The sequence below is a fragment of the Drosophila miranda genome, chromosome 3 (genome assembly GCF_003369915.1).
Source record: "Drosophila miranda strain MSH22 chromosome 3, D.miranda_PacBio2.1, whole genome shotgun sequence".
In the NCBI taxonomy this organism is placed as follows: Eukaryota; Metazoa; Arthropoda; class Insecta; order Diptera; family Drosophilidae; genus Drosophila; species Drosophila miranda.
Window position 1 is genome coordinate 13,162,503 of NC_046676.1, and position 27,936 is coordinate 13,190,438.

The following is a 27,936-nucleotide window of genomic DNA, read 5'->3' on the forward strand; positions in this document are numbered from 1 at the left end:
TTATTTGCACAGAGAATGAGAATATTGACAAATTTCTAAGTTTAGTCTAACGAGAGAATTCTACAAAACAAACTCTTTTGCTTCGATGACGCAAAAAGTTGCTAGAAATAAGCTTCTGTCGTTGTGCAAACAATCATATCATTTAAAGTTTCTCTTTCTTTATATATACTCGTAATTATCATAAATATTTATTCTGTCGTTTTTGTTTAAGGCTCCGCAATGCATGCATTCGTGTGTGTTGTGTATATAGAGTATCGAGTGTGTCCTAGTATTGTGGGTGTGGGTGTATTTGTGTGGATAAGCGGGCGGGAAAAGCAGAAACATTTGATTGATTTGATTGGCTTTAGTTTTAATGCTAGTTATTATTTGAAATGCGATTAAATTGTGCCTTTAGGCTTTACATGCTATGGCAGTCATATATGTATACTTTGCTGGAGTGTAGTTATCGAACGTACATATGCATGTATTTTCGATGCAGCACATCTACTTACAAAAGAAATGCTGGTATATCTCACGGGACTCGACTCTCTTAATTTTCTGCGATTGGTTCTGTTTCTGCTTTCCTCTGCATTTATCGCTCGGCTTTACATACATATGAGAGTGTGTTGCTTTGTGTTTTGTATTTTCTCCATAATTTATTTGTTTTTATAAATATATATGTTGCGTGTGTATTTATGTATAAACAGTATATAATTATTTATATAAAAACCTAATACAATTGCTGCATGTATACAAACATATACCTATTATATTCACTTTTTTGAATCAACTAACACAACTAAAAAAACACAAAACATACACATGTAAAGAATATCAAAGTGTTGTTTCATTTGATCAATTTTATTGCGTTTATAAAAAAAATATTGCATTTATGTATTATGTTGAGTGCAAGCTCCCTCAAATAACACACTCGTCGTCTGCGTCTGCGTCTGCTTCTATGTGTGCACAAAAATTTCCAATTCTTCAAAACAAAAGTCTCGTTTCTTTCGCACTTCATTAATAAGTGTTTCTGCTTATGTTGTTGTTATTTTTGATTACTATGTAATGTGGTTTACGTAGTATGTATATTTAAGCGCTAATACATTTAGAAGATTTCCCCGCTTCTCGTATAGAACGTAGCGGCCCGCGTGTCTGTCGGGGTGGTTGGGGTCGGGATTGGGGTCGGGTATTGCATGCGAATTTGAGAATTTCGGTAAAGTCTCTTTTTATCATACAAAATTATGTGGTTTGCGTTGCAGATTGTGTGTGCTGCGATAATCGTATAAATTAAAAAATAGATTTATATTATATTAGAAGATATATGTATGTATAGCTGTGAATGCTAATTGATTGAACTGCTGCCTTCGGTTACTTCTTAGTTGCGTCTTGATCAACTTTAGCTGCTCATTTGTTGCTGGTTTATGCCTCTTCTCTTCTATTCTCTTATTTTCTCCTCTTTTCTCTCGTGCAATGCTTGCTTCGCTCTGGTTATTGTTTATTTTTCGTCGTTTCATCATATCGTTTATTCTCTTAGTGCCCTCGGTTACACATTGTTCTTGTCCCCGCGTTTACCCGCTGTTTGCTGTTGGGTGGGTGTAATGATTGCTATTGCTGTGGTGTTGCTGCTACGGATGCCGCTCTAGATCAGCACCAGCATCAGCTTAGGCCTCGGCCTTCTTCTTCTCCTTCTTCTTTTTCAAAAACGATGGTGTGCGCAGGCCCTTCTTCTTCTTTTTGTCTTTCTTCGGCGATCCGTCCGTGGACACATCCTGGAACTGTAATAGAAATTTACATTTCGTTTTCGTTTTCGTTTTGCCGACTACTAAGCTAAGGTCATCATCGCTTACCTCTTTACTGCTCTGGGAGAAGGTGCTCAAGTGTGCCTCCGAGTGGTCGCCATTTTGCACGTTTTCACCTGGGGGAAAGGCAAAGAGTAAACACACATGATTAGCACGATTTTCAAAGGTCGAGGGTCGGCGGTTCCTACAAATGTAACTCAGTGGACGCGCACAGAATATGTTATACAATTTCATTAGACTCTCTTTTCACCGCTATGAAACGTACACAAAATTCAAACACACAAATTTGGATCTAACTAAAACATGTACATATGTAAGTGGTTGTCACAAGAATTAGATGTATCGAGTGGTGTATTAGTGAGGTGTGTTAGTACACTTATGGACATTGGGTTAGGGTTAGAACAAACGAAAGGACATGCAGCGCAGGATCAACAACTAATACAATAACATACGAGTGCAAGTACAACAGCAACAGCAGGCGATAAATGATAAATGCAAAAAGGTTACCTGTTCGTCGATAGTGATTGCGTTTGAGTGAGTTCTGGGCAATAATTAAGTTACGACTTAACCAGTAAATAAACAATATATTTGAAATAAAACAAATTTGAAAAAAAAAAATGACACAAAAAAAAACTTAAAAATTCACAAATATTATGATTTAGTAATGATTGATAGACTTGACGGGGGATATTCCGCAGGTGGCCAGACGATCGGACAGCTGCGAAAAGCGCGCACGACAGTCCGTGATGAAGGCCTGGTTGTGCAGCATATGGGCTTTAATAACATTATTCAGCAAGCTCTGCAACATATTCTCGAATGAGCTGAGATGGGTATTCAGATCAGCCTCCCCTGGGGACACCAATGGAGCCGAACCGGACGCTGCACCGGTAACGACACCACTGTCGGAAATAGTTGAGGGCGACGGCTTTCCAGTCATATCGGTCTCGGCCAGGTCCACATAGCTGTAGGCGGGACACAGGACCGGTGCGGAATTGCTGCGCTGCAGCAACTGGGACGGTGTGGGCGTGGCCAGCGGAGCACGAGTAGGGGCTGGCTGATCTTGGAGTATCTGAGCGGTTCGCTGTTGCGTGGCCAGCTGCTGCGAGATGTAGTGGATCTCTTCATCGATGACCTTCTCCAGTTTGGCCCGGAACTCTTGCTCGTGCGTCTGCACCGTCTGGACGCACTCGGCGTTGCGCAGCGACACATTGATCAGAATCTCAATGGTCGTGGGGGTCGGAGATGTAGCGCCAGCCAGGGGCGAGCTGCTCAAGGTCAGCCTGACATGTTTGCCCGGGGTATAGGCCTCGGCCTCCTGCGTAGACGAACCATTGCTCGTAGTGGCTCGTTCGCGCCGCCTACCCAAGCCGCTGTCGTCGCCGTTTTGGTAGATGCTCTGCTCTGCCTCGGGCCGTCTGCTGTGCTTCACCCCGTTTCCATTCGCGTCCGTGTCCACTGACAGGGCATGGTCTCTCGGCAGAAAGTTATAGCTGCGATAGAGACTATAGTCTTGTGACTGCGGTTGTCTTTGGGGGCTGGCCAAAGTTATGGATCCGAACATCGACTCGAGCTCGTCCAAAGAATCATCAAAGCTTCTGCCACTGCTCGCCGTGGCACTGTAAACGTGCTGCTTCCTCTGCGGGGGCGTTGGCTCCAATCGAATCTGCTTCTCCGAGACATAGGTGGGTGAAGACAATGGCTGCTGCTTGACTGTCGACGCCGATGTTGGTGTTGTTGCTGCAGCTGCCAGGACATCGAGCATCTTCCGATTCTCCTTGGTCAAAATCGCCAGATTAATGAAAGAGAACACATTTTCCCGCTGCTCAGATACATTTTGCCAAATGGATTTGTGTTCTGGATGGAGCAGGATGCTGGGTGCATTATTGAGTGGACAATTAAATCCATAGTGAGAGATTGTCCGGAATGGAACCGTCTCGCCGGCATTCGAAGAGGTAACGATGGGACCTCGATGCGGTGTACTGCTGGGCAGATCCACCCAGGCGCTTGTCGCAGTGTTCTCCATGGTCGTATTGTGGTTGCTGTTGTTGTGGATGTTTAGGGGGGGATAGTTGTGCCTGCTGACGGTATCCACCTTGTGTATTACATTCACCTGCTGCACTCGATGGGTGGCACCGACGCAGGCATCAAGGTACTGCCTGGGATCCCACAGAAATGAATATTTCCGGGTCAAATAAGACCGTACCTCTGAAAGTGAGAAAGTGGGAGGGAGCATGTTGGGCATGTTGGGCGTGGGGTGGATGAGTATAAGTATGAGTATGTATAAATGCTTGGTAGGTGTGTGTGTGGGGGAGGGATATAGAGGGGGAAACTGCACGAAACAATGACGAAAACGCAGACGCAGACGATGGTATCCGGATTCCACTTAATAGTATACGATGTATTGTATTTATTACATTAAACATTTAACATTGTACGACGTAGCTGTCCACAGGACTCAACGCAAACACTGGGGGACCTCTGGGGGATTTGTACACCTTGAACCATTTAAATAATAATAAATATATTACAAAATAAATCTTTATTTGATACTTTTATTCAATACAAACCCTTTGCCATACATACAATTAATTAATCGTGTTTTGTGTAAGTTAGAATACATATGATACGATGTAAAGTGCACATAAACAAGGCTACAACTCAAAAATTCCATTCATGCCAAGCAATAGGGAACATAAAAACTGTAAATATGTGATTCCTTCAAGACATATAAAAATTAAAATATCTGACGGGGGTCTGGAGGACTGACTGCTTGGACACAGCAAATGTGGAGAAGAAAAGTGGAAAAAAATAGATGGGCAAGGGAAGAAATATTGGGGATTTGCTCGGCTCTGTTTTGACCATCAATCAGTTGCATCCGTTTGCTTATCGAGATCTTTATCGTGTTTAAACGTGTCCGGAGTAGGATCCACATCCTCTTCTTGCACCACGTTCTCCCACACATGGATTTGCGTGCCCTGTAAAGTGCAATTCGTTACCAGGACAACTTTCTCATCGTCATCAGACTCCTTTGATGTTCCCACTTCCCCAGTTTCGCGATTCTGGGTTTCCTTTGACGCATCTGCTGGTTTTTCGTCATCAGTTTCAGATTCTGGCATATCTAACACCTCGACGGCGCCACTTCTCTGGGGGGTCATCGCTCCCACCTCCTCCTCGTCGCGAAGTTCCTCTTCGGTGAGCCCTAATGTTAAACTAGTCGGAGGCATCTCTTCCACATTGCCGGAGTTTTCCCCGTCATTTGTCGAGTCTCCAGTGTCAGTGGGATGATTATCGATCGGTCCTGATTCAATCCGTCTTAGATCTCGTCCGATTACACTGGATTCTTGTTCCCCTTCACTGTCCTCCGCTTTATCGGAAGTATTTTTTGTATCCGTTTCGTTGTCGTTCGATTCATCTGCTTCGGCATCGGAGCCCACAAGCTGCTTTTCCGTTGGAGTTCCTCCGGTGTCTCTCTCCGTGTCTTCGTCTCCGTCCCCACTTTGAGTGAACATTTCGAGAACACTTTTGAATGAAGTAGAGCTACTAAAATTCGAGTCGCGATTAGTTACTTCGGCCTCTACAGGGGTTTCTTCTTCTTCCGTATTCGATTGACCATCCGACGAGGATGAATCTTCTTCAGCGGCATCTAGATTTGTCTGGGTTTCTGCCTCTTGAACTTCGAACTCAATTGATTGCATCCCTTCGGAACTCTTGCAGGATGTCTCAGTATCAGCTTCTATTACGTGGGATGAGTCTTTAGTCGAGTCTGTGTCATCATTCCTGGTATCATCCTGGCCATCACCGGCAGTCTCCCCTTCCGTTGGCTGTTCTTCGCTTGTCAGGGATCTATCGCTTAAAGTTTGCACCGATTCGTGACTCTGATCCTGAGTGTTGGCATTGGCACTGCAGTAAATGCTGCATGCGGTGGCATTCCCAACGTCTGCTCCCATAGCTGCTGAAGATTCATTTTGAGTGGAGACTGGGCTTTGATCCTCCTGCTCGTGCCCCTGATCCTGACTGCAGTCAACCTCGAATGTGGTTGTCGAAACGTTATCCGCCTCGGGCTCACCCTCTGTAGGCAGGCAGAACGTGCTGCTCGAGAGCGTGCGATCCAAGGAGTAGTTCAGCGATGTGTCCGACGAGATCCGATCGAGGTTCAAGGCCGGATTCATGGCGCAACGCCGCACAGGCGTAAGATGAACACCCGCTTTGCGTCGCTTGTTATGGGGCGAGTACGGACTGCGTGGCATTTGGCGCGGAGTGCTTGGATTACTTGCAGCATTCCGGTTCTGGGCACGCGGTGGCTTGGGTAGGGACACCCAAAGACGAGACCCGTTGTCCTGCTGGCCGATCTCGAAGGTGCACACGGACGACACGCTGGCAGCGCTCCTGGCCTGTGACATAGTCCTTTGCTTTTTGATCGAACTGGTCGTTGGCCTTGTGGCCGATCGCGGCCTGCCGACATTGCGGATGTTCTCCTGGATGAAATTGCGCTTCCTGTTGGGACTGCGACGGCACACGAAGGTCGTGGAGGAGATGGTACGCTTCAGAGGGCTACTCGGTTGGGTGTCCAGGCGGTCCCTCTCCTCCGACTGCTCCTCCTCCTCCTGCTGCTGTGGCTGGGGATTTGACAAAGACTGCGATAATCGATGGCAGGGTCGCGTCACCAGGTGCTTGTGGGCCGTGGAGCTGCACGGCGCACTGATGTTGTGCATGGACAGGGCAGAGTTTGTGCTGGTTGAGATCCGACTCGTACTCGGACCCGGACAGGTGTAGACCTGCGTGCAGGTGCGGAACATCTCCTCCCGGACCAGATGCTGCAGCTTCTTGGGCGTCAGCTTGTTGCGAATGCTGTTATCAATTTTGCCAAAGATGGGCTCGCTCTCCCTGAGTTTGTCCACCTCAATGCGCTTCAAGATTTCCAGTTCCATCGGTGAGAAATTCTCGCTGTCCTGCGGGGGTTGGTATCTTGGAGGAATCTCCTCCCCATGGAAGGGCTCTGCCTCGGTCGTTTCGGCCGACTCAGAGCTACTGCTGAAGCCTTCAAACTCTGTCCCTGTCTCGATCTCGTTCTCATTCTCATCGACATCCTTTTCATCGTTGCGTTCAATCTGGACCTTCTCCTTTTCAGTGGCCTCTTCCGGGTCGTTCAGAACGGATGTGATGGACTCGTTAGATGAATCGCTCGTGTCGTCGGCTAACTCCGTCGCCAGTTCCACCAGGCTAACCGAGTCGTTGGCATTCGGAATGTCCTCCAGGCTGATCGATCGGAAGAGCGTGCCAGTTTCTGACACTTCAGTGTAATCCAACTCCAGGAGTTGAAGCCTTTTGGTGGTTGCCACCAGTTTCTGCAGGTTTTCGCCGGCCAGGCTGAGACTATCCTCGAAATCTTGCAGGATTTCCGGCAGATCATCCGCCGTATTGTCATCCTGCGGAAGGAGCGACACATCTTCAGCGATCGGAACTAGATTCTCCTCCGTCTCTGGGTCCCCCTCATGGTCTAGCCAGCCATTGGCCCGCAAAGCCCTGACCTCCAGCTCATCCAGGCTCACCTCCAGTGTGTGCTCTGTCCTGGACGGCGGCTCCTGTTGCACCTTCTCCTTGTCACTTAAATACTGGAGGTGCTCCTGCCAGATTTCCTCGAATTTGAACTTGCGGCCGTGGCGCACTTCTCGTGTCAATAGAAGTTTCTTTTTCTTTTTCTGTTTCTGTTCCTGCTCCTGCTCCTGCTCCTGCTCCTGGTCCTGTTCCTGGTCCTGCCTCTGCTCCTCTCCAGTGGGCTGGAACTGTTGCGTGATCTCCAGGGTAATCCGACGCTCGGTAAGCGGCTGTTGGCGGAACTCCGACTCCCCATCGGCAGCATCCTCTGGATTCCGATTTGTTGGCTCTTGCCAGTTGCCAAAGTTCCACACTTCGGTTATGTTTGTGCCCGTTCGCGGCTCCATTGGGGGATAAGCTCTGGGCGGCGGGGCACTGGTCGCACTGGCGCTCGGACTGCCCTCCAAGCCTGGCAAACTAAAATCACTGGTGATGGCCACCACACCTGGCGTGAAGCCCAGATTTGTCGACTCCTCGGAGAAGTTGAAGCGTTCGATTTCGCTGAGAAAGTTCGTGGACTGAAGCGAGGTCTGCGTGCTGGCATCTTGTTGCCCCAAGCCGGGTATCTTTGGCAGTGGCGCCAGCCTTTGCTGCTTGGGCGTGACACTGCCGCTGCCCATGCTGGCCAGATCCTCCTCGCAGGAGCCACTGTTGGGTCCGCGCACGCGCTGCAGCTCCGGCTTGAGGCGCAGCAGCTTGTCGATGCAGTGCTGGCAGAGCTGCTCGTAGCGGGGACTGGCGAAGATCTCCTCGTAACTGATGGCCCGCTGCATGGGCCGGTAGCCCAGTGCGGCCAAACCGTCGCGCCCTGGCAGATGCTTGTGGGCCGCCCTTGGCATCTGACGGGGGGTCTGGAATCCAAAGTGCGAGTGGGTGCGGTACGGCGGGTGAATGAGATTGGTGTTGGCCGGCTCCAGCGGGCGCCGGACTATGTTGGAGGAGCCTGTGCCCGTTCCCGTACTAGACGTACCATTTGAGCTGTGATAGTATGCAGCCATATTGACCAATTGCTCGGTATGAAGGGTCCTCAGCAGGGCCGAGCAAATCTCCGACTGAGAGCATTGCCCCAAGGAGGCGGCGGCAACTGCCGCATAAACATTGGAATAAAGCTGGTCCTGCCCTTGCTGGACAGGAACCGGATTCTGTGCCAAGTCGGCCACCCAAGACCCCGAGCCCGAGCCCCAGCCCGACCCCGACCCCATATCTAATTCAATCGACGGAGGATCGCTCTTTGGCGCTGGGAATAGACCGCGGCGACACTTGCTAGTCGAAGGGACGCTTCTATTCCGAATACGGTTATTCTCCTTGTCCAGCTCATGCCCGTGGCTGTTCGCATCTGAACTGGTGGGTGTCTCGGTCTCCTTACCCATGGACGACTTCTCAAGGACTTGCACAGCTTCACAATGCAAGACGAAAATATGGAGAGAAGAGCCAAAGAGGTGTACAATTAGTATCTATGGCAAAATACGTAAAGGGAGTCTGGGACTCGATGAATACATACGAGGGCAGGGGGGAGTAGTACATACATAGATAGATTTCGATACGTATTTTTTGTTTGTTTGGATGTATAAGAGTGTGTGTATATCCAAGGGGGCTGTACCTAGGCTGAAACTTGATTACAAATAACAAATATTCCTGGCCATTGCCATAGCAAGGGGTAATACGATTGCTTCCACCAAACCGAATAGTTCTGAATAATATATATTCTATCGTCTAACCAGAGTATGAACTGAATTGCTGAATTAGATCGATGGTATGGATGGACTAGAGCTAGGGTTTAGTTCGGGTGCTTTTATTTTGGTGACTTTGTTTTGGTGGATTATATACGAGTATATAGAAGGCTTATCTTTGCATACAAATATACACCAATTAATTAGTTGGGATTATATATACATGGGCGTTCCTGGGCGTACAGCCTGAGTACATTGAAGGAAAACTCTTCGGTTTTTTTTTTCTTTTCTTTTTTTCGGGTGGAGGGGGGAATTTTTGTTACCTCGGCCTGTTGGCGGCTTGCGATTTGTTGCTGTGTGAGAGCGTTCGCCATTTATAAAACTAAGTGTGGCTAAAACAGTATTGAGAAATCAAATAAAACAATTAAATGGCATGGCAAACACACGAAAACGGCGTCTAGAGTAAAGCCCTTAAATTGAATGACTTAAAACTAGAAATACTTAGTGTAGAAAGTGAGCTGAATGGTGTCTAGGTTTAGTACTGGATAAGCAAGCATGCTGCATAGATGTGCATTAGTATCGACTAAAAGGCTTAAGCTAAAACAGCTGTGCAACAGCCATAGAATTCCTTGGACAATGGAGCTAGAATGGCCAGAAGAATGATTGATCGGCTCTGAATGGCAACACAAAATAAAACCAAACAGAACAGAACAGAACAGGGCAGAGCAGAGCCGAGCAGAAAGTTCTGTGGCAAGGCAAGGCGGCAGCGGTTAACATGTCATGTCGAATGGGGTTTAGTGTGCAGATGCGGATGTTCTGTTCTTTTGCTTTCTATAAACTATATAGTATATACAACGCGTAAATTTGTTCGATTTGTGATGGCTTTGGTTTCTACACACTAAACCTTTCGGGGCTGCACTCACCTCTAGCTCAAAAATAAGTGTTTTTGTTTTTGTTTTTGTTTAGCTGTTTTTAGCCTGACTTTGTGGTTACACTATAGAGCGCAGCAGCAGAAGTAGTAGAAGTAGTAGTAGTGTTGGTAGTAGTAGTAGAAAAGGTAGTATTGTATGTAGTGGTAGTAGAAGTACAAGTTTTGTGTTCTGCTGAGAGCTTCGGGGCTGGTTGGTTCTTGTTGTTGATGGTTGGTCTGGTTTATTCTTTACACTATATTTATATTACATTTGTAATTGGTTTTATTCGTACACCCCTACACACAGTTTTCATCAAATGAATTTATATTCAAGTGCAGAGGAAAGTTATTAAATACTGAACTGGTAAACGGACGGGGGACTGTCCTAGATGGATTTTCTGCAAAGCAGAATGCGTTCCGATCTGATCTATAGCTTAGCTTTTTTGTTGTGCGTAGTAGTTGTTGTTGTGCTGTGATTTTCAGTTGATCGTTGAAAATAATACTCATTTAATACACGGCGTACAACAGTTGGCTGTTCTTCCTTGGCACCGAAAAGTATTTAAAGTATGTAATATACAAATATAGGAGAGTAACACGACTAGTACGTATAATTAGTATGCAAAAATACCGATATCTACATCTAGTTAGTATAACTAACTAAAACAGTTTTAGGACCGTTGGCTAGGAGCTTTCAAACTGCTGAATAAGTGGTGTACAGTAGAGACAGTAGTGGAGTGAAAGTATTAAACAATTTTGAGTTATTTTCCTCACAGAAACGAAGTCGAGACTGTGTCAAGTGCTACGAGTACTTTTTTGTTAACTATAGGTTTTTTTTTTTTTTTTTTGCATTATTTTGTAAATTCATTTATAGGCGTGTGTGTGTTTGTGTTAGGCAGATAAAAAAAAAAATAAAGAGGGAAAAATAGCATAAGAAAAAATAGGTTATCAAATGTTAGAAGTCTAATAATTATAATAAATGCCATAAACTAGAAGATCCATAAAATAAACAAAACAAATAACTTCGTTAGATTTATCGTGTAACTTATGTAGCTTAAAAACGTAAAAAACTAAAACAATCATAAAACAAATGCATCCAGAGGAATGGAATGGGATAAAAAGGAAATACATAAGGACTTAACACATTAAAAAAAAAAATAAGACATCTGAAAATTGAAATTTTGTTCATATAATGGATAAGCAAAGACATAACTCTAAGCATTATATGAATGTGTTCGGTATTGGAGTATGGTAAATCATACGATCACGATTATATGAACTGGATAGTAGCAAAACATAAAAGGATAGGAACAGAGAACATGGACTGGACTTACCATCGCTCAATACAACTTCCGCTTGGCTGGGAATGGGCGCCTGTTGCGTTTGAATCTGGATAATTTGGTGTTCTAAAATATTACAGAAGCGTTATGGGAAACAACAGATTTGGAGGGTTATTAATGCAGATCTAGCCAAATGTAGCCAAACGGATGGCACGACCGTGACATACCCGTCTCGGGTTCGCTCTGTGCGTGTTTAGCATGAGCCAAAGCTCCCGCCGCCTGCATCGAGTTAAGAGCCTCTGATTCCGAAAAGTCCGTATCGGTGTCTGAAAGATGTACAAATATTTGAGTGAATGATGTATAACAGACAGGATCTTAGATGCACACTTACATTCGCCATGAATGCTCTTCTTTTTGCGCTCCACCGTCCGCTTGTACTCATTCAGCTCATCGTCGGTCACATTGTCGAAGGGATTCTTGGCGTATGGCGCCTTGTAGACAGTCGCATTGTGCTGGAAGCCCCGCTGAATGATTCCCTTGGAGGCGGCACCCATTAGCACCACATGATCACCGGCCTGCGAGACAGTGGCATCTTTGATGCGGTTCGCTTCGTCCCAGGTCACGCCCTCCAGTATATGAGACTGTGGTCCAGCTGAGATTTTGTCCGCACGTCGATTATCCTTGATCTAAGACAAGCATACATAGTGGACGATCTAAAGGGGAATTGAGTCAACTAAATGAATACTGACTTGCTGTTGGACGCGCTTAAACTCCTTGGTATTCGTCCCACATGGCACAAACTGCAGCGGATCTTCGATCCTCACGGGCGTCGAATGGGTGGGTGAACCCTCAGCGACCCACTTTGAAGGTTATAGTGTTCAATTTGAGCACGCAAGCATTTTTACGGTGTGGGGCAATGGGGTGGGACAATGCAAGTAGAAAAGAAAGAGAAAGAAATTTGTTTAATTTAGGGGCCGATATGATTAAATCTAAAATACTTAAAGCTACATCGAAATGCTGTCTATAGTCATTAGTCTTATACATCTTATACATATATACGCTTCAGTGTTAAGTATATAAGAAATATACAATTCTTTTAGCATTTGTAAGCAATGTTTTTTTTTTGTTTTTTTAACTATTGTATTATCGAAAATGTTCTTAAGATAACAAAAATAACAGTCAGAAATGATTTTGTGCCTTGAGAACAAATGAGGAAGAAATAAAATACGTAAAGAAAAGATTTATACAAATATTAAAAAAAAAAATATTTATTTAATTGAAAGAAATCTTAACCATAAAACATGCAAAGAAAAATTTGTTTAAATGTCAACGGAACAAACAAATGTTTTAACAAATGAAGTTAAAGTGAAGTGAAAATGTTTGAAATGAATATAAATGAAACGGTTTTGTATTTGAATGATTAAATACTTAATAACAAATTTCTTTCTCTTTCTTTGCATTGTTTTACAGAGTATTCGTTCGATTCGTTATAGTGGAAGAAAGGCAGAGAGACAGACAGCAGGGGAAGACCCCTAAAGGAGGCACAAAATCATCCATCTATGCAAGAGTTATTTTCGGTTTTAAGTTAAATATTTATTTGGGTAATGTAATGCGCAAATTACAGAATTTGTTTGCTGGCAAAGCGGGTAAAATATCTTTTTGTTTTGTTTAGCACGATTTAAAAATCTATTTTCAAAATATATAAGAATGTATATAAATATATAGTTCATGTACTAATATTTTAGACGATTACTTTGATTTACTTAGTGGCTAGGCAGACAATTATTATGCGTGAATATATTCGCAAGTTTAGCAGCAGAATCGGAACTGAAACTAGCTAAAGGGGAAATCATAATTGAAGGCGGAGCAAGTGGAATGTCTGGGTAGTGTGGGATTTTTTTGGGTTGGGTTGGGTTGGGTTGGTGTGGGTTGGTCGGCTCAACTAATTCCCTTCAATCTCCTTAAGGCTAGCAACATTCCGCTGCTGTGTGGACGCTGTGGTGGTCTGGTGTCTATCTTCGAAAGTTATGATCTCTACCTTTGTGATTTTCTTGGGATCTGGGGTGCCCGTCTCCAGGACTTCGACCTTCTGATACACATTTGGGGAGTTGAGCCAGCGACTGCGGTCGCCTCCTTTGCGCAGATCTCCCTTCTTCCAGATGCTGTTGGAGGCATTAGATAATTGGAATCATTAGGATCACTCTTGGAAGAGCCTTGGCTTATCCCTTACCCCTGTCTAAAGAGCTCCTCCTCCTCGAGCAGATAGCCGAGAGATGACACGGCCGGTGGCAGCTCCACGTCGTTCTTGGGCTTGGGTGGATCCGATTTAATCAGGGGATGGCGGTAGATGTAGCCTGTGCGATAGCCAGCATTGTCCAGCATGCGCATAAGGGCCTCGAAGTCGGCTCCCCCAACACGCCACTTGGGCGGACTGCCGATTTTGGGCGTGGGAGCCGCCTGTTCAGCGACAGCAGGCTCCGTGGCAGTGGCCCCATCCTCGGCAGCCGTGACGGCGGCAAACTTCTTCTCCAGGTCCTCTGGGGGCCGGCGCGACTGCTCGTAGATGATCTTGCGCGTCTCCTCGGGAATCAGCACCAGATTGTCGACACCCACGGGCAGTAGCTTCAGTTGCGTCTCGCACGCCTGCACAATGTGGCAGGCGGCGAAGAAGGCCTCTTCGATGGTCTCGCCGCAGCATAGGGCGCCGTGGTTGGCCAACAGTATGACCTTGGAGTTGGGCCCCAGGCTGCGGACAAGGCGGTTGCGCTCCTCCTCATCGAGCAGACCCGTGTACGCGTGCGTGGTGATCTCGCCCAGCACACAGGCATCCCTGGTGAGGGGCAGCAGGCCGCTCTTCAACGAAGAGATGGCCACAACCGGACTGCAGCCAATGTAGATGGCGCAGCGAATGTCGGGGCGTGCTGCATGCACCACCGAGTGGAGGACAAAGTCTGGTTGGGGGGAGCGGAAAAGCAAATGGTAAAAATTTCGAATATTTAATGCAAGGGGTGTGTTTGCGACTTACGGCTCTTGTTCACGCCAAAGTTGGTGGTGCCCTGCTCCACAATATGGCCCTGCATATCCACCTTGTTTAGCGCCGAGGCAGTGACTTCATGATAGAGCAGGCCATAGGGATTGACCAGGAAGTACTCTTGGTCGACCTTTAGGCGTGCGGTGATCTGTGCCCCCAGACCCTGCGTCCAGCCGTACAAATCCAGAAGACGGAATGTGGCAGCCAGCTTGCAGCGGAGTATTTTCTCGCCCTTGGCATAGCCCATGGACTCCACGCCGCGTATATCGTTGATGGGCACCATGCAACTGCTGCTCTTGAAAACGCTGCCCACCCGGCTCACCGGCACGCCCACAATGTCCGACAGCTGCTGAAGTATGCCGCTGGCCCCGCCACCTCCCTCACGGGCCGTATCGACGATGCGTTCCAGTTCCTCGCGGAACAGCCTCGAGCCCATAATGGCCTCGACGCGTTTGCGGCGCTCCATTTCGCGCATATCCTGTGGAAGAGCGACGTGACCCAGAGGTGATGGTGCATCGGAAAAGGCAGAAATTGCTTTCAATCGCCACTTACCTGTTCAATATCGGCGGGACGCGCTTTGCTGTCCTCGTCGTGATCGCCGGCGGTTGGGTCTATGCCATTCTGTGGCGGTTGCTCGACTTCAGTCATGTTCGCTTCCTTTTCTGTTGAAATGCTGCAAACGGAAAGGGGAAAAGGGAATTTTATATTCAAATTTCTTTTCCTTCAAATTTTTTACGCTTACTTTACGCTCAGCTGGAAAATTTTCAACTGACTTTAAAACGGCAGAGCACGGTTCTACACTGTTCCCGTTATGTACACACACACAAACACATGCGAAATGGAAAAAAGGGGGTGGCAACAGAGAGAGAGAGCGGGCAAACACAACCACCCAAAATTTAAGCGAGAGAGGAATAGCGCTGAGAGAACTTTCGTGCTGTCTGCTTTTCCTGTGAATGGCAAAAACTGTTTTGGGGGAGAGTGCAAGAGAGAGGGAGAGAGTAATGGGACCAAGGAGGGAGTTGTGCCGCATATTTCACTTTATTTAATTTCTAATTTTGGATAAAAAGAAAAAAAAAAAATTATATTTACTTCCCAGTCTGACACTTTCCACAGTGAAAAGCAGGGGGGGAAAACCACACACTTTCCTTCCTGCCCACGTGCTACGACAGGCGCGACAACCCAGAGCAGAAGCAACGCAGAAAGGAAAACACAGAAAAAACTATTTTAAGAACCATTTTGCTTCTTACGAATTTCAAATAAATGCCTCGGAAATAAAAAAAACCGAGCAAAGAGAGAGAGGAGATGTATCGAAAATAAATAAACACAAGACCGGGAAAGAAATGCTTTGCTCTTTAAATCTTAGGCGTGGTGTTTCAGATCCCAGCCGCTGTGAGCACTAACCTTCAAATTGCACCCTGATGCTGGTGTATTGGTGCCGCAGGCGGTACTCGAACATACATATATAAAAAAATGCAATAAGCAAGGTAAACAAAGTAGGGAATGTCATCAGCAGAGAGAGAGGCTGAGAAAACATATCGTTAAAAAATGTCTGGGCTCAACTAAAGAACGGTAGAATACGCTCCTGCGGCTTTCTGACACACTGGAACAACAAAGACAATAATTACGAGCAACGTGTACAATTTATGCTGACCCAATTCCCTTCCCTACATGCCTTTGCCTTTGCAAGTTCTGTTACCGCGGGCGGTTGCCTTAGTTCCCCATTTCCTTCCTTATTAGATAAGATTAATGGAAGACAATTGCAGTCACAAGAGACTATTTGCAAATGATGACGTATTGCCCACCGGACATATACATATGTATGTACATCCCACCAACAACCACAACAGAGCCAATTCTTACAGAGTTATCGTGATGCTAAGGTAATTGAACTTTGCCTTTCCTTTGCTCTCTTCCCTTTTCTGACTATGCCTGGGTGCGTGGGTGCTGGAAGACGTTCTTTTGGCTGCAATCAAACGGAATAATGCTGAATAAACGCTTTTTAAGTGCACTCTGCCGTGCGAGAGGGCTTGCGTGTGTGTGTGTGTGTGTGGGCGCATGGAGTAGATTCCCAACAAGTATTCACAATTACTGCGTAGGCTGATCATCAACTCCCTCCCACCAGAGTAGCCCTAACAACAAAAAAAAGAGTTATAATTTTGCGTAGGTGGCGGCAGAGACTTGACTACTCTCAATACTCAATGCATTGAAGAACGAAGAGAAGAATGCCTTTAAAGTTGTTCTCTGCCAAAAATCGACGCGTTTCCACTGAGATAAGGCAACACTGGTTGGCCAATATAGTCAACAGTGTCAACCACCAGTGGATCAACCAATTGATTTGTTAAATCCCAATTTGAGCACAATTATCAAAACATTTCAGTTTATTGAACTTTAACTTTGTCAACGCTGCAGACACCATTCTCTCGTTCTATTTCTCTCTTTTATCTCTGTTTCTGACCTTTTTGTGCGGAAGAAAACAATTAAATTTAGGAGCATCTAACGCCACAGCGACGCCGCATCGATGACGCGAGCCGCTGCCGCTGCCGCCGTCGGCCTGGGCTCGCCTGTCAGCGCCGCAGTTTGTTTGCCGCCGCCTGACTCTTGTTGACATTAGGCAATTACATCACACTTGTTTGGCGGCGGCGACGACGTCGTCGTCGCGGACACACCCATGTCTTTCAATGGGTAGCGTCGTGTGCCAGTGTGGCCCCAAAACAGACAGCTCAAGAATGCTGAGAGCGGTAATGGGTAGAGAGGGAGAGAAGCAGGAACATGCAGTCCTACATTACGATAAAAGATAAGATTAAAGCCAAAACAGCAAACATCTTCGCAACCAAATGGACTCAAAGAACTGAACACCCTCTGAATGATCGTACATCATTTTCACACACACAATACATACACACACTCGTATTCGCTGGCGTTAATTAAATTTCCCAAGTATTCAATTATCGCGCAACCAAAGAAGAAATCTTACGTAATCTCCTCCACTCCATCGAGCACAGATAGACAGCTGAGGAGGGGGTGAGCTGGAGCTGTCCCATCGCCTCAAGTGTGATATGCCACAGAGTGGCCATAAGGTCGCACAGAAAATGAATTCATTCAGTTTCAATAATGCAACAAGTCGCTCAACTCAGTCAGTCAGTCAGTGGGACACCGCCAGAGATCTGAGGATGATAACGAAGCTGTTGTCGTCTGAAATAGCATTTCATCCAGCCAGAAATTTGTACAAAAACGATCACAAAGAAAAACAGAGAAAAAGTGCAATAAATCATTAGTTTTTATGCAATCATTCATAGTGTGCTAATTTGTGGAAGTCATTTCTTTTTGTGCCTAGGCATTCCAATATATTTAATGGAGCGTACTTAGCCTAGATTCTAAATCATTTGTTGCACAAGCTTGACGCGAAACGTGTTCGTATGCGGAACTTTGTCAAATAGATATTGCATGAAATAATAGTAGAGTATTTCGCCACCCATCTCTGGTATATTGAGCTTTGGACATAAATCTTCCACAAGCAGTCGTGGCCGAGTGGTTAAGGCGTCTGACTCGAAATCAGATTCCCTCTGGGAGCGTAGGTTCGAATCCTACCGGCTGCGATGAAACATTCATTTCTTTTTTGCACTTTATGCTTTAATACGATATTTTTTAGTATTAATTTTTACTAATGTAGCATATAAATAGATGAAGACTTTTTTATTTCATGAAATGAATTTGCACATACTGTCGGACGGAACTTTGACATTCTTGCGACCTTTTTTATTAATTAATGAGTTGTAGCCGATAGCAGAAACATAATGCAGTATAACCTATTTTATTTATAAAGCATACTGTATGTAACCAATAATACTTTAAAATCTTATCTTAATAAGCGATTTCTACAGTATTTTTATATTTTTCCATCAACACTTCTATGGTACAAAGAAACTGTTCCGTGTTTGGTCACCCTGCTTCCAGCTGTTTCCGTGGTGTAGCGGTTATCACATCTGCCTAACACGCAGAAGGCCCCCGGTTCGATCCCGGGCGGAAACAGGTTGAATACTTCTTTGCATTCAAATTTTTCAATTTTCAAGTTTAATTTTAATCCATGGAAGCATGGATTCGGCAGACGGGAATAACTTTTTATTTGATAAGATCTAGGAAAGTTCGGAATATTTATGGAAGGAGTAAAATCAGCAAGGTAAGGTTTCGGTACAGACACGAAAACTATTTAAATTACGTTAAATTATGAGTACACAGTAAACTTTAAAAAATTATTTCAATTTGTTTACTGCTGCCTCCCTCTCCAATACCAGCTTTGCACTAATAAGTATTTGACCGCTCAAATACCAGCTGTTTCCGTGGTGTAGCGGTTATCACATCTGCCTAACACGCAGAAGGCCCCCGGTTCGATCCCGGGCGGAAACAGGTTGAATACTTTTTTGCATTCGTTTTTAAATTTGCAAGTTTAGTTTTATCTGAAGTCTAAATCCAAACCTTGGAAGCATGTATTGGGCAGACGGGAATAACTTTTTATTTGATAAGATCTAGGAAAGTTCGGAATATTTATGGAAGGAGTAAAATCAGCAAGGTAAGGTTTCGGTACAGACACGAAAACTATTTAAATTACGTTAGATTATGAGTACACAGTAAACTTTAAAATAATATTTCAATTTGTTTACTGCCTCCCTCTCCAATACCAGCTTTGCAGTAATAAGTATTTGACCGTTCAAATACCAGCTGTTTCCGTGGTGTAGCGGTTATCACATCTGCCTAACACGCAGAAGGCCCCCGGTTCGATCCCGGGCGGAAACAGGTTGAAATAACTTTTTTCTTTTCTCGAAGGTAACCTTTTAATTTTTTTCGTGACTAAATGGCTTTTTAAGCATTAATTATAACAGATCGGCCAATATGGAGTGTGCCAAGACGTCTGTTTCGTGCTCGCTTGTCTCGTATCTAGGCACAGTTATCGTTAAAATGTCTTCATTTGGGCCTGTAGCTCTGCTCTGGGAATTTCTTGTGCGTGTGAAATTTTTTAACAAGGTAGCAGCAGCAGCAGCAGCCAGCGACTTGTCTTGGTTTTGGTCTATCCGTAGCCGTGAGGCTTTTCCGTCTGGCCTTCTCTCCCCTGCCCTCTGCTAATTTTGTTTGTTTTGCTAACAAGCTGCCAGAGTGGCACACTGTCTGGTCGGGCTCGTCGCCCCATTCTCCACTGTTCTGGACAACCCGTTGTTGTTGTTGCCACTGCCGCTGCTGCTGGCTGCTTCTGGTATCTGACGGCGCCGAAAGTCGCCTGTGAGTCGCGTGGCTTGAATTACAAAATCCGCACATAAATCTTAATGCCGGCAGAAAAGTTGGCGCCAACACCCTCTTTATGAAGAGTGGTGCAGCAAAATTGCATAAAAACAGACTGGCAGGCGAGAAGCAAGAGTCCCAGAGAGGAATGAATGGAAGGCGACAGACACAAAAGAAAGTGAATCGCCAAAGCAAAAAAAAAATAAATAATGCTTTTGCGTTCGCTTTTTATGCCCTTGAAACGCAAGATACGGTAAATATCGGCATAGTTTTACGAAACTAAAGATTGTAATTTGTTTGTCATTTTAAAAAAATTCGATGCATATTATTTAGCTGGCATAGCAAAGAGTATTTAATACTTCGTCTGCATATTTTCTTTTTTCTAAGTTTGCCCTTGATTAAAGCCTTTTGTTGAATGGGACGATGGCTGGCGATGTGTCTTTGACTCACTTGGAAGTTGGCCAAAACTGTTGGCCAATTTGTAGTATTTTTGATACACATAAATTTGGTTTGGTTTTGTAAAATTGCCAAATAAACTTGAAATCTGCACAGCTGTTGAGATTTGCTAACGTCCAGAGAGGAAGGGGGATAATTTTATTGCATGGAAAATCGCTCAATATCAGTTTTCGAAAGATTTGTTAAGAGATCTTCAGGAGTGTATCGATACCTTGTCTCTCGTTTGCTCTGTAATCTAGTCAGTCGGGAAGTAATCATATTTGTAGACTATGACATCATCCAGGACATTGTGGCACCCACACCCACAACCCTCCCGGCACTTAAAGACGAGCAAATACAATTTCATCCCCTCTGAGGGGCACATGACGTCATTTCCTGTCATTAACTCAAAACGCAAACGAGAAGCAACCACGGCACGGCACGGCACGGCACGGCACAGCAACAGCAGCAACCCCCACCAAACCACCCACCCAATCCCAATCCCAATCCCAATTCCAGGATATTTTTACGAGGCGCGTGGTAGCAAACATTCATTGGTGGCGCCACAGTTCCGTCATTTGGCCGGCGCCATTCATTCAAAATTGCATGGCAACGGCTAGGCAACGGCGACAGTGAAATTGCCGGCGAAAAAAGAATTAAACTAACAATGCTCTAACGAAAATCCAATAAAATGCTAGGCGTGTCCCGCACAGGTATTTTTATTTCCAGAGTCCGTCAAGAACCCCCTCGCTCTATTGCCCAAGAGGGTGTCTGTTTGGCTGTCCTTGTTCTTGTGCCCAATTTCTGGGGTTCGCGGCCGGGGGGTGGGAGGTTGTGGGTCGTTGACCCGAACACGCGAGCAACGCAGGAAATGTGGGCAGTGCCTGATGCGTGTTTACAATTGGTTTGAGCCGCATATACGAGTATGTAAGAGCACATGTCCTTAACGACAGTAACTCAATCCTGATAGGAGCACATTAAAGGCATTAAATGGGCTTTTAATTGAACTTCAGTTACAGTCGAGAAGGGTTGTAGCACAGGTGGAACACAAACAACAACAAAAAACTCAAATACTTGCAAAATGTTCTATTTGAATTTCAATTTAAGTGATCTAACTAATAGAATATCTATTTCAATCTACAAAGAACAGTAGGGTTTCAAGTTTTCCGTTTTCCCCCGTTTCCCCCCATCTGAAGACTATTAAGCGAGAAATGAGAGTTTGCCATCGGCTGGAGTTTGGTTGAATGACCCATTTATGAGAGCCAACAAAATTTCAAGCGTAAAGAATATCATTTCTATCCCCTTGACTCTTGATTTCCCCCAATAAAGATGGAAATACATACATACATTATGTGTAAAAACCCAGTGTACCATGTCCGAAGGCATGAAGGGGTAAATCTGAATTTTTGCACTATTTAAAGAGATATTTGTGTACACAGAGACATACGAACATGTACACATTTGTGGCACGACATATCGACATCGGAATAAAAAGCAGACTCAACGCTCAAGTGGCTTTTAATTCAATTTCAACTGAAGCAGAGCCACACGCTCCAAGGGAATCCGAGGAGGCAGAGACAAAAAGAGAGAGCAGAGCAGACTAGTGGCTAGTGCGAAAAAATGTATATATGTATGTACATGAAAAAACCACAAAAACAAAGGTCAGTCTTAATTGAATTAGAGGTGAAGTTATGCGTGTCACCATGTAAAAAAGATTCAAGGAGAAGAGAGCCCTTAAAGAGAACAATTTCTATATCTACTACAGTATATTCTAGGAGCTTATCGCAAAGCAAACAGAGAGAATACTTCGACCATAAGATACCCTCGTAACAAACGTAAACTTGATTACGCTTTTTTGTTTTAGTCCCCCCCCCCACAGGTATGGAGTATCCCAGATTGACAACATCATTGGTTGTTTGTTTAGCGAAACACGAATACTTTTGACTATCTCCACATTTATTCGGTTGGAAGGCTAACACGATTTGTTTTCCATTAGTATGAAAAACTACAGCACACTCCACTCTCTATGTTTATCCTTCTATTGTATCTCTCAGTAGCCCTCTCTGACCATTAGCGAGGGGGTGCAGCCCTCTGCCGCACCACTCCCTCTCCCCAACAAGAGTCAACGAAAGCGAGAGTAAACACAAAACCTGCGAGACATTGAGATACATATGCCATCGCAAGACACACCAAGAGAAGAGCAGAGTGTGACGTGACATAGCCTGTTTATGTCGGATAAAAAAAAACCCAGAACTCACCTTAAAATTTAAATTGTTTGCTTTCTTCCTTCTTAATATGTGGCTGCAATGGCAAACAAAATAATAGACTTTTATTAGTAAATGGAAATGGAAAATTTGCATGTCACTTTTATTCAAATTACTATATTTTTGTATAGCCAAAAATAGAGAGAAACATGTAGAGACTGCTCATTGCTCAGCGCCAACCAAAACTGAGATTCATTGAGAGATGCTGTCTGCTGCGCCGACGTCGCTGTTCGATGATGTCATGCCAATATTTTTAGTTAGCGCGGGTTAAAATATTTCTATACTACTCGTTATTTTATACTGCTATTTACCCACACACACACACACAAACAGACGCCGAGCGAAACAGAGGGAGAGATAGAGAGAGAGACCGAACTCTCTCAGTATACAACAAAATAATTGAATTATTTAGGGAGAGGTTGTATGATCGCGATGGGGGCGATCCAACAAGCACCGTAATTTTTTACATTTCCATTTCGTACACACACACACACTCACAAACACTTCCACTCGCTCTGCAAGCTACGTTTATCAGCTGGAACGATTTGCATGTTGTCCATAAATTTGTAGACTTTCCATTAGCAAAAATTTGCATACGAATTGCAAAATTATTATGAGCCGATAATTTGTTAGCCCCAGTCCCAAAACGAGTGAAGTCAGGAAATATTAGAAATTGTTTAGCGATTGAATTATTTAAGAATAATACAATTTAAGTGTATTTTTGTGGTTCGTGGTGGTTCGCGGGCTTGGAGAGTCCAAGCAAAACTATAATATCCTCATCAAGACTATCAAAATTATAATTACCCACGAGTGCTTCCCATTTTCACTTTTCACGCACAATTTAATAACTGGATTGCTCAATAGAGCACAACACAAAACAGCACGGAATGGGCTCTAAAAAGTTTATGCGTGAAGACGCAGACATGAAAGATTGCCCAGTTCCAGTCCCACCTTTTCTGGTGCGTTAATCAACAGTTTCATTTGGAGCCTGGCTAAATGATGTTGCGGTCGATCCCTACCTCCCCTCAGCACCCACCCAACGTCAAATGGCATGGGAGCTGATCGAGAGGAGTAGAAGATATAAAAGATTATGTAAGCCGTCTTTCGTGTGCTTCACAATAAACTTTTTCCCCCCTCTCTCTTAATTTTTGTATTTTTGCATTATGAATTCATTTATGCAGCAACACGTTTGCGTTTATTGTTGCCCACGGACGGAGTACTTTGGCTTGCTGCCTCCCCGGCTATTGTTATATGAGGATGATGATGTTGATGCCATTTGTTCGCGGCTGCTTTTGTGGATTTCTTGTTGGGCAATGCTACAATGAAGAAAAGCCGTTCAGAAACGAGATTTTTATTGACATTTGCAGTGGCAAAGTGGGTTATGCATAAAAGGAGCAGAAGCTCCTAAAGAGGAAGCAAGAGATTCTTACTAGCTCATTCTCAGGTCTTCCAATGACAAATTGAAAGCTGCAACTAAATTACATTTAATCTCGTAGTATTTACTTTCAAATTAAACTTAATTACCACAAATTGTGGCAATTTAACAAGAAAAAACAAAATAGCATTTCCCACGCCTCCACGAACAGAAACACAAACAGAAGAGAATAAAATAAAACCTAAATTCCCATTTGAATACAGTTCGGCAGCCACATAATAACAGGCTTTCAATCACTTTCCAGCTGCAAGAGACGGACCAGACAGATACACAGAGCGAGAGAGAACCGCTCAAGACAATTTCCAATTGAAGTTCAAGCGCAGCAGCAGCAGCAGCAGCAGCAGCAGCAGCAGCAGCAGCGGCGCAGCATAAAGAAATACCAGCAACATGAAAAAAGGCAAGAAATGCAGAGACACAGCTTCATCATCCGTCTCGTCTCTGCTACTCCCGCTTCTCTTCCCAACTTTTTAGGTATAAATTATCCACATTGTCGCTCACTCTGGCGCTCAGCAGACCGGGCTTAAAGTACATCATAAACTAGGCTGTACGAATTATCACGAATGTTGCAAAGCACCGAGTGCTTAAAAGCGACAAACACAAAAACAACACAAAACGACTGCTCTCGAATTGACATACTTTGTGTCTGTCTCTCTCTCTCTCTCTGTCGTTGCTAGATGCTCTTATATATAGGGTATAGGAACTTCGACTTTCTTTGGCCCCAGTCTCGTTTTCTTCATTGTTGTTGCTGGTAATGCGGCTGGTGCTGCTGCTGCTGCTTCTGCAACTGTACATTTGTTGTTGCCCGTCTCTCTCGGTCTCTCTTCCTTTTCGTGTCTCCTCTCCACCGAATTTCTGTTTGTTGTTGCTGTTTTATTGATGAGCTGCAGTTGTTTAGCCAGCAGCAACATTTTATTTTTTTTGAAGCTTGGCACGTACGCATCTTTTATTTATGTCTGTATATTTGTCTATCCATCCCCCTCTTTTCGCCATCATCAAGTAAGCTGGCTTTAGTTCTCCCTTTTGCTCCAATGGTTTCTGAACTTTTCACCGTTTGTTCTGTCCTAGCCAAGATACCCTTCCCTTCTCTCCACCCTACTGGATGGACTCCATTAATCAGAGTGAACGTCACAATTATGCAGCTCGATCCCAACGATTTCCAAATCAATTAATCACAAAATGACGTCAGTGGGAAATTAGATAAGAGGCAACCCCACATCACGCTTGAGTAAACAATTTCCAATCAAAAATCATTTTCTGCCTCACCTTCCATTCCTTACCCTTCTACTCATGTGTCCATCAAATGCATTTGCATTGTTGGATGGGATGAGGGCGAGGGGCACGCCCAAGTCGTTAGAAAGTATTTGAGACGGTGGCCTTTGAACACAATATCGGTTTGCTGGGATTGCATTCCCTCTTATCGAGGGACCTCTTTGTCTCTTGTTGTTTATATGCAAACGTTCTTAATTTTGTATTTCCGTCATTTATTGGAACACATTTCTAGGTTTGGTTTTGGTTTCTCCCGCCATTGTTTGCCGTTTTAACTATGCACTTCCTCCCACCCACAGAGACACGCACACACACACACAAGCATCCAACTGTCTCTCTCACACCTTGACGCTCTCAGTGCACGTTAATTTGTCACTTGTATGTATAGAGGAAACAAGAATAAACAGCGTTTTTTGACTTTCCCCAGTTATTTTGCACTCGAGTGACGGCACAACAGGCAAATAACGGTGCGCAATCATTTGGTTCTCTCTCTCCCTTTATCCCTTGAGAGAGTAGAATATAGGAATAAAGCCGCAACGATTTTAGACAAACACTTGGCTGAATGCTTTTGCGGTTCGCAGCCAGAATAAATGCCCCAGGCGATGAAGCTAATTTAAAAAGAGACGAGCAACAGAAAAATGATAAGAGCGGGGTGGAACGGGTAAAGAGACGCAGCAGACACTCGGGGAAACCGTATTAAAAAAATTCAAATATAAACATCATTGTGCCCGCTTGAGTGTGTATGTGTGAGTGTATAGAAAATTAGAATTGGAAAAAAAAGGCAGCAAACAAACAAGAGAACATTTTCATTAGGTTGTCATTTGGTTTTGTGTGCGAAATGACGTCATGTGACATAAAAGGTTGCTAAATTTATCAGCAGTCTAAAAGCTCGATGCAGAGACATGAGAGTACACAAGTATGCACGAGTACATCCAGGCCATGCCGGAAGCCAGGTAGAGCAGGTGGAGTGACGTCATAAACTTCTTCGGTCATGGAAATGAACTAAGGAATAAAACTATTTTCTTTTTTAAAGGGAATCTAACTATAAAACACAAGCCAGAGTTTCGATAAGATTGCACAACAACTGAACAAACACTAAATATAAATCAAGTTATAGACGGTCCGGCCTACAAAAAAACATCTGTTGTGAGGGAAAAATTACGCTTGCAAACTACTGTGCAGCGTATCGTTCTTCAATAAATAAGATTTCAACATTTACAAATCTGTTTATCACTTGTTGCAGGTCGCAGTTTTTTTTTTCGCCAAACCGAAAGAGAAAATGTGGGTCACAGTCGCGCGAGGGGGAGCAAAAGCACACTGTATTAGACACACACGCACACACATATGCACTTCGAGCGTGAAGATTTTGCAACCAAGATGGCGTGTGTGTGCGAGTCGATAACAAATTAGTTATAAAAGCAACAGCTAAAATCCGAAGTCCGTACGACATGCAACTGTATTTTCATAATCCGACAGGGGGGCATAGAAAGTGGGAAGAAAGAAAGCATGAATCATGTGAAAAGGAAAAGGTACTCACACCCACCCAAAAGACGAAAGAGAGAGGCAGAGAGAGAGAGAGAGAAAAAGCCGCGTCAGAAATTTTCAGAACATCAAACGCAAAGCATAACATCAAAACACACACACACAAATGCACGCATACAATTAGGAATGTTGCGTGTGCTTGACCAAACCCAAAAAACAAAAACAACACTTATTAGGGAAGTACAAAAGATGGCGTCACCGGCCATAACCTCTGCCCATCATAGCGGTAGAAGCATAACAGTAAAGATTCCATTTAGTTTCCAAAAGATTAATTCAACGAACAGCGCACATTTTCACCAGAAGAAATTCTAATTTATAAGAAACTCACCGTGGCTGCTTTTCTAAATGTCGGTCGGCCGATCCTCCAGTCGTTTCACACACACGAGTACAAGTCAATACAATCACTATGGGAGCACACGCTTTTTGTTATACACTCGCTCGCTCTCGTAATGCACAAAACATAGACTAATATGAAAAGAGGATAAAATTTAAAAGATTTATTGCTTTTGACCAAAGGGTTTTGCTTTTCAAAACGGCACTGGCACTTTACACTGCACGGTCACATTCAACGTTTAACGTTGCTTGTTAGAGGCGCACGCACACGTCCGCACAACTCGAAGAACAAGACGCAAAAGACGAGAGTGGAGAGCTGGAAGGCGGTCCGGTCGTCAGTGTTCGTTAACGCCAAAAGTTGCGCAGTGTTTCCAAAAATTGAAAATTGGGGACAGGTAAAATTGAGAGCTAACATATTAATGAAATAAAAAACAATTTCAGAATAAATAATGCACAAATTGTTGTGACGCCATGTCGCTATGCACACATGAGACAGAGCAGAAAGAGAGATAGAGAGAGCTGTTCGACTGGAAAGCGGCCTGGAAGTGTATCATCCTGCTACGCCCAAATACATTCACAATTATGTTGGGTGTGTGTGTGTGCGTTCGCATATGTATTGGGACGAATATGTGAAACAACAACGCCGCGAGTCCTGTTTTCGCCACTTTGACCACAAGAATTGCTTCGTTTATGCTTCTCTTTCCGCACTTTTAGGTATTCCGCGCTCAGCAACTGTGTCAATTAACCCCCAGCCCACGCCGATTATGTCATATTATTGATACAAATACAAGTACACTTATTAACGACGACTCCTCACCGGCAAGGCAATGCCGTGAAAAAATCAATGAGTTGAGTGCGCTTCGGCTACGTTTTCCCTCTCAACACCCACGTTTGCTAACTTAAGTTATCACCCCGTATCAAACCGTACAGAAAAAGGGCTCCGCCAGCAAAGTACTATTTGTTCGATTCTTAATCACTATTAGTTCAGTCTAAATGCTAAAAATTACACAGAATATTCACAGCGCGACGACCGCTTCGTTGGATTGTTTTTTCGATTACTTTGTGTTTTGTATTCGTTTCTACACCTCTACATTTTACATTTACATTTGCGCAATTTATTACATCGCAA

At 44.3% G+C, this 27,936-nt stretch overlaps 1 protein-coding gene and 4 non-coding genes across 11 annotated transcripts; 4 read left to right on the top strand and 1 right to left on the bottom strand.

Annotated features, from left to right (window-relative positions):
* Positions 1-27,905, bottom strand: LOC108158598 (protein hu-li tai shao). 7 transcript variants are annotated; one of them, XM_017291056.2, is made up of 14 exons: positions 27,736-27,861; positions 26,803-26,939; positions 22,226-22,268; positions 14,814-14,934; positions 14,256-14,739; positions 13,461-14,181; positions 13,269-13,392; positions 11,980-12,090; positions 11,622-11,916; positions 11,458-11,556; positions 11,285-11,356; positions 9,367-9,435; positions 1,827-1,894; positions 1-1,754 (listed from the first exon to the last, which is right to left on the bottom strand). In XM_017291056.2, the coding sequence occupies exons 4-14, from the start codon at positions 14,907-14,909 to the stop codon at positions 1,641-1,643; spliced, it is 2,253 nt and encodes a 750-aa protein (XP_017146545.1). In that variant the 5' UTR covers positions 14,910-14,934; positions 22,226-22,268; positions 26,803-26,939; positions 27,736-27,861; the 3' UTR covers positions 1-1,640. The 7 variants fall into 7 exon arrangements, with proteins under 7 accessions (XP_017146545.1, XP_017146546.1, XP_017146544.1 ...); XM_017291057.2 differs by lacking the exon at positions 9,367-9,435; XM_017291055.2 differs by lacking the exons at positions 1-1,754; positions 1,827-1,894; positions 9,367-9,435 and adding an exon at positions 2,334-3,983 and having other exon boundaries at positions 27,736-27,865.
* Trnas-cga lies at positions 17,776-17,857 on the top strand. Its single transcript has one exon. It is a non-coding gene; the product is annotated as a tRNA-Ser (tRNA).
* Trnav-aac lies at positions 18,218-18,290 on the top strand. The gene has a single exon. It is a non-coding gene; the product is annotated as a tRNA-Val (tRNA).
* On the top strand, positions 18,593-18,665 carry Trnav-aac. The gene has a single exon. It is a non-coding gene; the product is annotated as a tRNA-Val (tRNA).
* Trnav-aac lies at positions 18,980-19,052 on the top strand. Its single transcript has one exon. It is a non-coding gene; the product is annotated as a tRNA-Val (tRNA).
* Positions 27,906-27,936: the final 31 nt, after the last annotated feature.